The 11872-nt window shown below is 51.1% G+C and overlaps 1 protein-coding gene across 1 annotated transcript; it reads left to right on the top strand.

The window, feature by feature from the left end:
• The first annotated feature begins 468 nt into the window (after positions 1 to 468).
• On the top strand, positions 469 to 6165 carry LOC149271675 (serine/threonine-protein kinase 35-like). The gene is given in 4 exon segments (XM_089507231.1): positions 469 to 472; positions 4256 to 4302; positions 4304 to 4610; positions 5441 to 6165. Coding segments are annotated over 4 exon segments (1083 nt in total).
• Positions 6166 to 11872: the final 5707 nt, after the last annotated feature.

Raw genomic sequence — 11872 nt, 5'->3', positions numbered from 1 at the left:
ATAAAAAGGCTGGGGCGTTTGTGTTTGGCTGCATCCCAAAGGGAATTCAGGAACTTGCGGGTATTGTCGGAAGGCTGGCGACCCAAAACAAAGCCGACCTGATCAGGGTGCAGAAGGGAGGGCAGTAGAGGGGCCAGTCTATTTGCTAGAATTTTCGCGTAGATCTTGAGGTCGGTGTTGAGGAGAGAAATGGGACGGAAATTAGGGCATACTGTGGGTGGCTTACCCGGTTTAGGCAAAGTAACTACATGCGCTCTAAGGTTCTCAGAAGGAATAGTGCCAGACGACATAAAGGAACGGAAAAGAGAAAGTAAATGAGGCCCTAAAGTAGGTAAGAAATAGCGATAATACGCGGCAGTGAATCCATCCGGACCCGGGGCTGAACCCTTTTTAAGCTGGCACACAGCTCTTTCAATCTCCCTCAACTCAATAGGCGTGGCAAGAGGCTCAGAAATCTCAGGTGTGAGGATGGGTAAGTGTGTAGAATCTAAATAAGCATTAATGTCCGCTAGTGAGGGTTGAGAGAGGGCAGTGTCATGTTGCAGGTTGTATAATTTGGAGTAGTAGGTGGCGAAAGTCTCGACCATTTGAGAAGGGTTGCGAATCTCGCGACCCGTAGCGTCAAGGATATGAGAAGGGCGGGATAAAGAAATAGTGTGCCTAAGTTTTCTAGCCAAAAGAGAGTCAGCTTTATTGCCTTTCGCATAAAACTTTTGTTTAAGCTTCATCAGCATATATGCCGTGGAGCGGGCGTTAATTTCCGACAATTGGGATTTAATGTGTTTGATATTGCGCATTAGGGAATCAGTCGGGTGGCGTTTGTGAAGAGTCTCAGAATCGTGAAGTTGCATGAGAAGGGAAGTTTTATCAGCAAGATATTGTTTCTTAAGGTGGGAGGCTAAACTAATCAGCCGGCCGCGCATGACTGCTTTATGAGCATTCCAGACCGTCTCCACAGAGGAGTCAGGGGAGGCGTTGTCAAGAAAGTAATTAGTGAGATGCGTCTGAATTTGTTCCTTATGCGCCGGATGTGACAGCAGGCTGTCATTAAGGCGCCAACTACCTCTGCCCGAGACGGGATAAGAAAGCGCAAGGGTAAGTATAAGCGGGGCATGGTCAGACCAGGTTATGGACCCTATGGAGCACGACTTGGCTGATTGGAGAGTAAATTTATCTAGAAAAATGTAATCTATACGGGAATATGATGAGTGTGGCGCGGAATAATACGTGTAATCGCGTTCAGAGGGGTGTAGGACCCTCCAGGCGTCAAATAGTTGGTTGGAGTGTAATAAAGAGGACATAGCGGAGCCAAGCGCATGTGTGCGGGAGGTGTGTGTGGAGTGTCTGAAGGTGGAGCTGTCCAGTTGGGGATGAAGAGCCGCATTCAAGTCGCCACATAGGATGACCTGACCCTGTTTTAAAGCATCTAGTTTAGATAAAAACGAACTGAAGAATTGAAACTGGGAGGTGTTGGGGGCATAAAAAGAGGCTATAGTGTATCGGACGGAATTAATGTCGCACACCAAGATGAGGTAGCGTCCCTGCGGGTCAGGGCATTTACGTATCAAGGAAAATGAGAAGGTGTTTGAGAAAAGAAGCGAGACTCCCGCCTTTTTAGAGGTGGCCATGGAGTGGTAGTGCCAGGGAAAGCGTTTGGAAAATAAATTAACCGTACTAGACTTTTTAAAGTGAGTTTCTTGGACACATACGATATTGGCTTTATGTAACTTGACTTCAGACCACAGGGAGTTCCTCTTCTGAGGGGTATTAAGGCCCTTGGCGTTTATGGAGAGTAAAATCAATTCAGCCATAGGTATAAAGTGTAAAAAAAAACCGCAATTGTCAGGTGAAAGAATACCCGCAGGGGAGACAATCCCTCAGAATGGAGCATGTGATAGCGACATATGGGTGACCACACCCGACCAGACAAAACGAAACGGTGTGGAGATGAAAGAATATTCAAAGGAGAAGCATCACTGATTACAAACAAAAAGATAACATATGATAAACAATAAAAATGTATAACCAGGGCAGCGAGCCCAAACAATTTGGCATTTAATTTTAATGTTTTTAGACCCTCCAGCTTCAGACCCCTGCAAATCAACCTGAACCTCTAGTGAGCGTCCACTCATTTCAGAGAACCCCCCGGCCACGTGAATCAGACTACACGCGGGTTGCCTGGATTCGGGGGACGTATTCGCATCGTGCATGTTTACATTCCCTCGCTGTACCACCCACTACCAATTCTGTTGGATTAACTGATATTGTAAAAGTGCAAGCAATGCCCGGCGTCCCATAAATCCGAACAAGACCTGTAGCTGATTTAACCCTTTGCATTTACCCCTGGGGAAGGAGTCCTCCAGCGCTCAGGCTCCGTGCACCCTCTAGTGGAATATCGGATAAAGCGTCGGAGACACCGCATGCCCTTATCATCAACTGACTTTCTGTGTCAATCCAAATAAAGGCAGCCTTGCTGCAACTACAAGTCAAAAACTTGCAGATCTAATACTTGAGGTACTCCCGCTTTGCGCATGGATAGACTGGGCCCTAAAGGTCCCTAGAATAATAAGTAATAAACATATCCTTTAGGTGTAAAATATTTTCTGAAGATATTTTATTTGTGTAAACATCGTGCTTCCCTATTGGCTAAAATATATTTCTATCCTCTCGACTGTATCCACCTTGCCTGTTGTTTCTCCTGTTTACCCATTGTACAGCGCTGCTGAATATGATGGCGATATATAAATCAATAAATATCGTCTTTAAATAAGGTTGGCTTAAACCTGAGTCTCAGCGTTTTGTGGCCCCAAGGAATACACCCCGTGCAGAGGCGGTTTCCACGCGTGAGCCGCGCCGTCTGGTGAATCACGGATTTTAAGTGATATCAGCCCACGGAGTTAGCGCGAAGGGACGGTAGGACTGATCACTATCAGCCCAGACCCTCCAGATTGACGTCCTCACACCTCATCCTGACCCTTCCTTCCCAGCCTACCCTCTCTTACCCTGACCTTCTCTAATTTTCTGGCCATCTGCCCAATCCTTCTCTCCTCTTAGATTCCGATCCTCTCCTCCACTGTGTTTCCCCATCCACTCGTCATCTCAGAGTCTGTCTCTGTCTTTCTTTCTTCGCCTTCTCTCCCTATCTTTCTACCTCTCTTTCCCCAATCCTTCTCTCTCTATCCTCCAACCTCTTCTCTCCCTATGATTCTTTCTCCCATCCATTCTGATCTGCTTCTGCCCTCTTCTCCGTGGATCTCCTATATGTAGCTACCGGCACCTGCAGAGTATGGGGTAACTGCAGGCCGTCTTCATATCTTTGCACTTCTTCTTGTTTTAATTAATTTACTTTCAGAACCATAGAGTGAGCGGTGGCTGGCTGGCTGGCTGGCTGGCCGGCCAGGGCCCTTGGGGCCCTCTAATTGCAGGTGACGCTCTCACATCAGGTTCCAATACCTGCTACATCTTTATGCCCGGCGAACACGTGCTCCCCACAAGAGCTGAGCAGGTGCCTTGCCAACGGACTACACGCCCCCCTGTCACATGACTTATTGATGGTTTATACTAAATGCGGCACGGGGGGAGTCCTAGCTACCCCGCTCTGCTTACATCATATTTTTTTCGTCCCGGTTCTCGGGGCCCAGCAGTGAGGGTCTCTCATTTCTTTAAAACACGGGGTCACCGGAAGCGGTCGCTGTTTCCAGTGTTGCCCATGTGATTTCTGACTACCCCTCCTGCAGCACTTGGTCTGTTCCCGCAATTACTGTTTACAGTCGCTGGGCGTTGGAACCTTGCACTTTGTAGGGGGGGGGGGTTTCATATTTGCGTTATTCCCGGGTTCTTTGCACTCCCTGTTCCCGGTCTGTCCCTGAGACAGTAAATAACTATTCGTCTTTACACCGAGGCTGTGCTAGCTGTGGGAAGCCTCTCGTTATTTCCCTCTTTACAGGCTGCCGAATCCCAGTTCCCCCTTGCTTTCCTCGGATGGTTGCGCCCCGCCTGTTCCCTGGCTGTTTCAGGCAGTCTGTATTCAGACTGAGAAGAGCCGGCGGACAGCTTGGGTCTGTGGGATTGGGGGTGGAGGAGATGCTGCCTCACCCCGAGAACCTCTGTCAGCATTCCCGCCTCGCGTGTGTCCCGCTGCTCGGCCAGGAAGCGGAGGAGGGATGAGGAAACCTCCGCCCTGGCTGCCCACATGGAGACGGCAAAGAGCCCGCAGCGTAAGCGGCCCCTGAGAGTGCGGCCGGCCGCTGAACAGCAGCAGCCGCCTCCAGAGGAGGGGGAGGATCGCAGGAAACGGCTCCCTAGCTGCCCCCGGCCTCGCTACAGCCTGCTGGCCGAGATCGGGCGCGGCAGTTACGGCGTGGTGTACGAGGCGGTGGCGCGGCGGAGTGGTGCCCGGGTGGCGGTGAAGCGGCTGCGCTGTGACGCTCCGGAGAATGTGGAGCTGGCCCTGGCCGAGTTTTGGGCGCTGACCAGCCTGAGACGCCGGCACCCAAACATCGTTCGCTTCGAGGAGTGCGTGCTGCAGCGCAACGGCCTGGCCCATACTATGCGGCACGGCAATACCGCCTCCCAGCTCTACCTGCGCCTGGTGGAGACGTCTATCAAGGGTGAGGGCCCGGGGAGTACAGTGGGGCCTGAGGGAAGTCAGGCGCCTGCGAAAGAGGCAGACGGAAGTGGGGAGGCTCAGAGAAAGACGGGGGGCCCGGCCCAAGATAGGGTCTACCCCATAAACTTCGTGGCTTTTACTAGAGGCCGGGGATTGAGGCCTAGCAGTTGGAGTAGTCACTGTGACCAGGCCCTCAAAGCTAGGCCGGGGATCGAGGCCTGCTAGGGCAGCTGGCTTACTGTAGGCTGGGTGGGCGTGTGCTGCAGTCATGGGCCTGGGGTTATTGTGTGTGTCTGAGGCATGTGGTGCGGCCAGGGGGTGTGTGGTAAGTTTGGCCCCGGGATTCAGGCCTGTGACTGAGCCAGAAGCCATTGTCTGCTGATTGGCCCGAAGCCTGGGATGTGTCAGGGTAGGAGGCTGTTGTGCAGTGAGTCCCTAGTGTGTTCCTATGTAACTGCAGTGTGTGTGGCAGCTGGAGGGTCTCCCTGGGGTCTCTATTATGTGGTGGTCCGTGTAGCTGGTACTGGATAACACAACATACGTGTGCTGTGGTACGTGGCGTGTTCTGTGGGGTAATCTTGAGCTGGCTTGGTCTGCTTTAGCATCAGGGATGATTGAGAGGAAACCATAAAGTTACCGACTGTCGCTGTAATGGCTGTCACCGGGGAGACTCCTAGTCTATGGGAAGGGGCTTTGTAACAAGCCTCTAATTGGCGGCTGATCGCTCTGCGGAGTGCTGTAAATTGGCTCGGTCTCCGTGGGGAGGTTCTGATATATAAATGGCCGCCGTTCTCCTTCGCTAACTTTTTTTTTTTTTCTTTTCCTCCACAGGGGAGCGTATTCTTGGATACACAGAGGAAGCGTGTTACCTCTGGTTCGTCATGGAGTTCTGCGAAGGAGGAGACCTGAATCAGTATATCCTCTCCAGGCGGCCAGACCCGGCAACCAACAAGAGCTTCATGCTGCAGCTCACCAGCGCCATCGCCTTCCTGCACAAGAACCAAATTGTCCACAGGGACCTCAAACCCGATAATATCCTGATCACGGAGCGCTCGGGCTCCCCGGTGCTGAAAGTGGCGGACTTTGGGCTCAGTAAGGTGTGCGCGGGTCTGGCTCCCCGTGGGAAGGACAGTACGGGGGATGGGGGCAGCGAAAACAAAGCCTTCAACATCAACAAGTTCTGGCTGTCGTCGGCTTGCGGCTCCGACTTCTATATGGCTCCTGAGGTGTGGGAAGGACACTACACGGCGAAAGCGGACATATTTGCCCTGGGCATCATTATCTGGGCGATGATCGAGCGCATCACCTTTGTGGATGCAGAGACCAAGAAAGAGCTTCTGGGGACCTACATCAAGCAGGGCAGTGAAATTGTGCCCGTGGGGGAGGCGCTGCTAGAGAACCCAAAGATGGAACTCCACATCCCACAGAAACGCAGGACTTCCATGTCCGAGGGCATCCGCCGGCTGCTTAAGGACATGCTGGCCGTGAACCCGCAGGACCGGCCCGACGCGTTCGAGCTGGAAACACGGATGGACCAAGTTACGTGTGCTGCTTGAGGAGGTGGGTGGCGTGACATTACGGGGAAATGTCATGTTTCTGGGCGATGCAAGAACCGCGTGCGAGCTGCAGAGGACCTCCGGGAGGGTGCGAGGCGTCCTTTTATATTAAAGGGATTGTGACGCGGATGTCGGGGGAAGCCGGTGCTGCCGTGGGATTCGTGTTTGATGATCTGTTCCCCTTCCTGATGCAGTAAAGTTTAACGTCTGCCTACATATTGAATCTCGTTGTCCCTGTCTGACTGAACTCGCGTCGTGGCTGGGAGACAATAAGAAGTGCCTTCCGATATCGCCGACAGTTATCGGCATCGGAGCAGTTCCCGCCGGCTGCTAGTTCGTGTCCGCTCTGCTCCTCAGACTCACTCGAGGGTCTAAATGCAGTTTTTTTTGTTTGTTTTTTTTTATTTTATTTACCCCACATAGCAAGTTAATTAAACCTGGTCTGACAAACATCTCTGACCAAATAGCTCACACTGAGGCAGCAAATGATCAGGATATTCAGGGCTGTGGGGAGCATGGAGGGTGAACTGTACCTAATGAAAGCGGGTAAATACCACCGATTCATTGAGGTGCAGATGAGCCGTCAGTGTAATTGTCGTTTGCCGTCGCACGCCTCCATCGTGTGTTCGTGCGTTATTGATGCAGATTATATAACTCTCCCTTTGCCCGCGAGAGAAGGATACATAGCAGATACTGGTGCACGGCTTTAATGCCTCCCAGCTGCTTCCTGAGTTGTCCCTGCGCATTCCTTCACTCCCCCTCCTGTCCCAAATCCTCATGTGTCCACGTTGTTACCCTCATCACACGTGATCCCCCCCCCCCCGATCTCACGCAGCTAGACTGTGGCGACTCTGACCTGTCCTCCACATGTATTCATTAAGATAATCTCATTAATAGTATCCTATATAATGATATACATGTATACATGCTGGACAAATACGTACTTCCTCGTTCGGAGTGGGTAATGTGTTGGTGTCCAATTATACACACAGGTGAATGCTGGGAAATGTACCTAAAATCCACCTTTTTATCTCAGAATGATTTTTATCATAATGGTGCCGGCTGTGTGAAAAATAAATAAATCAAGAATTCAGCAAATACCGTTGAAAATGCACCCATTACCTCTCTGCGGCATAAATATCATCAGAGTTCGGCGAGTCTGATCTGTTGGGGCAAAGAGCGGAATCAGTGGGACTGGGTCTTCTGTCTCCAGACTCATGAATAACAGATCAGGTCTCTCCAGATGTGCGGTTGTCTGCGCCGTCTGGTCTGTGGGCTGCGGGGGGATAAGTGATCCAGGGGGGAGTCACGGTTTGCTCTAATAATCTTGTGGGTATTGCGTTGAACCGCTCGCCGTCCCCGTACGCTTTTATTTTTGTACTTTCTTGGTGTCTATTTATCCGGCTCGTTCTAACGATGTGTCTTCTTCCCAACAGGGTTGTCGGTTGTTGAGAGGTTTTGCTCTTCTTCGAGTCGGCTCCACCGCCTACTTCTGATCTTGCGTGGAAAGCTCTCCGTGTCTGGAACGCTCAGACTTTTCCCTTTCTATACGTTGTAGAGGATTGTCTGTTTGCCCAGCACTTGCCGTTTACCCGGTGTACTCTCCCAGCAGCTGCTTCTTGCCCCGGCTGGTGCCACCGATAGCTTTGCCTCCGCCACACGGCATGAGAAGCCCGCAGTCCTCTGTCGCCGATGTCACACGGGGTTCGTTAGCATGGTGGGCTTTCTTCTAGCGTCGCACGTCGAGTGCCTGTGAGTGGATGATTTGTCCTGAGTTCTCCCTGCCCCGCGGCCTGCTCTCTGGGGGTTAATGCATGCCGTTGGTCCTGTGCCCCGCACTCTTTGTGTCTCAGGGATATCTGACCTCTGGTCCCTAGTTCAAGGTGATTCCTCATACGTTCCCTTTTCCTCCCCAGTTGCCTCTTCCCTTTTCCCTTCTGCAGCACTTTTCAGTCTTGGGTAATTAGACTTTTATATTTTGACGCACCTACCGAAGTGCCTACATATTAGACCGGAGTCCCGGCGTGGGGTGGTTGGGGCGACGCTGGCTGATGTATGGAGGGTGGTGGATCAGGGGGCTATTTGTGCGTAGCACTGTTTCACCCTTGTGCTCAAGTCTTGTGCCTTACCGTGTCCTTTCCCCGGCAATATCTCTGCCTCTCTGCGCGCTCCGGTGACCCCCTCGCAGCGAGGTGGATGTTTAATGTATGATTAGGGGGTTTCATGAGGTTAGAGCAAACAGGGCGATAACTTTAAAGCGTGCGGATCTGCGATCACACGGATAATCGCCCAAAACATGAATCCTCCTGGGGGGACGGGGCTCGTCTTCTCCATTGGATGTCTTCAGGAACGACATCTGGTTTTGGTTTCTCAAACTGGAGCGACCTGTTGGTGGAAAATGGTGTCGGAGAACCAAATCGCAAGAAAGATTGTTTGTGTAAAGGGACACTGTCGCCTAAACAGCTCACCGTCTGCAGGAAATGCTGCATGTGGAAGATTTCTGTTGGTTTACAATCTTTATTTGTTTACCCCCCCCCATTCATGATGCTTTAGGGGTTGATCATTTTAATGGCTATATAGCATTGCACTGAAAGCTCTTCCGGTTTCTGCCCTTTCTAGATGTTTCTGATGCTTCATGTGCTGATAGGAAGGCGTCTCCGCTGGGTTTGCTGCCGACACTGTCTTTTGGCTTCCGATCCCGCTGCTACCTCCCTGGGGGTGCAGTCATGGCATTCTGTGGCATATTCCAGGGGATGCCGATGGGGCTTGGCGTCAGTGCTGTTCACAAATTGGCCTTTTCTGTGCACTGGCAGCTCGTCTACAATCATACATCATATTCCCCGTTTGGCTTTTAGTACAGCAAGCTATTTACTAAACCCTTATTCCCAGCACTCTCTTTGCCCCTGGGAGCCCTACTACCTGCTTTGTGTGCCCATAGGTATGGAGTTACTCCATTAATGTGTGTAACGTGTACCGCCGGTCTGGGCTCCTGCTGGTTGAGGATGTGGTTTCCGGGTTCCGACACTAAAAGTCGGCTAGTAGTTTAACTGAAACCGGTGCGGGTTTACAAACCGATGTATAGATCCCCGGCCGTGCTGCATGTGGCATAGCATCACAAGAAAGGCAATCTTCCCTGGGAGCTGTTTGTCACCGGAGGGGTTGGGCCCTGTATCTGTGTTTCCCGGTTTAGGCCCATCGCCTATCTACAAGCAGAGTTTGCATCTGTAGTCACCGGGATGCTGTTTAGTCGCTGCTGCCTCAACCCCCCCCCCCCCAAACGCTACACATGGGGGTACCCTGCAAGACCGATTCCCCCCCCCCCCCTTATTTTGCACAGATGCTGGTGAGCGGATCCTGTAGAGGTTGTTGATGGTGTTGCCATCGTTGTGTATTTATGTTGTGTACACTGTAACTGTCCCCTATGTGTGAACGGAAATTACATTTTTTCTTTTTTTTTCTTTTTGTGACTTTAATAAAATGAACAAAAACAGCTATGTCCTTAGTGTGATTTATTTGTCCAGACTTCCAATCTGTAGATGAGGGGATGCGTTTTTACTGACAGCTACTTTAAGGCGGCGCGTCTCCCTCCGACTTGAACCAAATCTCTCCTTCGGCAATAAAGCCGGCAATCGGGTTAAACTAATTTAATACAAAATACAGCCGAGCCGGAGGGTAATACCCGGACGTCCTGTGCTGGTGGCCCTGTGGGTCTGGGACCTGTGCCGAGCTTATAACCTTTTCTGCCTCTGCGGTGGTGCATGGTGGATCTGGGCATCAGGAACGGGCCGATCTGTTCTGATATGAATGTAAAGCCAATTCCTTCCTTGGGCACGTGTTCTGTAACGCAGCATGTGCGGCTCTATCCTCTACAGCCAGTACTCCGCATCCCTCCTGCCCCAGGCACTAAGGCACTGGCGGCTGGGGGGGAGCCACACACTCAGCACTTTGTGGCGGTTGCTGACGAGCCGGTTCGCCTGTTCCGGGGATGTGAATCGTTATTAATGCGATGGGTTTGCAGCTCAGTGGAGCCGACGATGTATCCGTGGGGAGGGGGGGGCTGTGCGGTTCTGCATCCTTGGGGTGCATTTGGTTAAAAGGCGGCTCGGCCCCGATCATTGTGTAAGAGAAGTCCCTCGCTTACGCGTATCCCATGGGAGCAGCCACCTTCCCTTCCTGTCCCTGGGATTGGTGTGATTATTCCTCCCTGTTTTCTTCTCTTAAATTGCTGATTTATTCAGGGAGAGGCGAAGAGATTATCTCAAAGAGATTGATGGCTCTGGGGAAGACGTGAAAAGTAGAGTCTGGTCATTTTTAAACAAAAACATCTACAAAGTTTCTTCTGTGCTGGAAATGTAAGAGTGATCCTGGCTTTGGTTGTGGGATTTAAAGGGGTTCAGTAGTCCTGGGGACCCCAAACTCCATGCTTGGGGGGCCAGCTCAGCGATCACTCATCAGCGCTGGGCTCTCTGTGGACAATTAACCAAATAATGGCATTTTCCTCGGTTTGTATGATGAATTAGTGAGTGGCCACTCGCCATTTTAGAAGATGCGTTATTTTGCGTAACGGGTTCTGCTAGCGGATGTGAACCTGCGCTGAGGCCGCAGGGCTCGTTAATCTGTTGAGACGGGACTGAATGGGATTTGGGTCTCTGGAAGGGTGGGGGTTGGGCAGACTGTTTGTTCTGGTCCGACACGTCCGGTTCCTGGCTGGGAATCTGGTTCTGTGCCATCTGCAGGAGAGATAAATCCCTGCTGTGCAGCCAGCATGAAGACGCTGCGTACACGGAGATGCCCTCACATGGCATAGTGACCCACATACAAGCCTAAATTTAAACCTAGCAGACCCAGAGGGTGGCATGCTGACCCACTTACACGGGAACATGCACTGCCAGTCTGCCTCCCCCTGTTGGGCACAGGGCAGAATGCAGAACAAGTACTAGATTCCTTACCAAATACCCTGTTAGGAGTAGAGGGGTTTGGGACCAAAATCAGAACCCATTTAACCACTCCCCTGATGCTTCTGTTTTCTACGAGGTCAGAATGTTTGCTGGGTGTAAGGGTATCACAGGGTTAAACAGCCCGAAAAGCCCCGATAATATGTATAGAAACAGCAGGAAACGGCTTTATAACTGAAATGGGGCAAATAAACCCCATTCTTCTTCTAAATGCCCCACTCAGTTACACAAATACCCCTCAATAGGGCACAAAGTCACAAGAAAAGTCTGGTGACTCACACCGTGGATGTGGGGGGTTTATCCCAAATATCCAGAAGTGTTATTTTGAATTGTAAATTCGAAAGGATCCACATTGTCTGTCATGCCCGGAGGAACATTCTAATGCTTTCTATGTCACAATACCACCGACAGAACTGCCACAGAGACACTCACAGCTTCACCAAGACAGCAGGTTACCTCAACGGTGTTTGAGGTTGGGACAGGACCCGTTTGTGCCACCATCCTGGGTGTTGTAGGTATGAAATTCAATAAAACTGGGTTTTGCCTATAGCAATGGCCATTGTTTGTGTTACCGGGGGGGGGGGGGGTGCAATAGAGTTTGAAGAACAGAAATAGGAAAGTCCTTCAGCAGGTATAATGCTCCACAAAGCAAAATGCCAGAGAGAGACTTGACAGCTACAGCTTGGAGGAGAAGGAGCATATGATGGAAATGTTTAAATAGACACAGATACTAGAGGCGGTGTACGAAAGTA

The sequence above is a fragment of the Sceloporus occidentalis genome, unplaced genomic scaffold (assembly GCF_023333645.1).
Source record: "Sceloporus occidentalis isolate IW3139 unplaced genomic scaffold, rSceOcc1.0.p SCAF_475, whole genome shotgun sequence".
Taxonomy (NCBI): Eukaryota; Metazoa; Chordata; class Lepidosauria; order Squamata; family Phrynosomatidae; genus Sceloporus; species Sceloporus occidentalis.
Note: the sequence above shows the minus strand (reverse complement) of the source record. Positions and strands in the feature narration are given on the sequence as shown.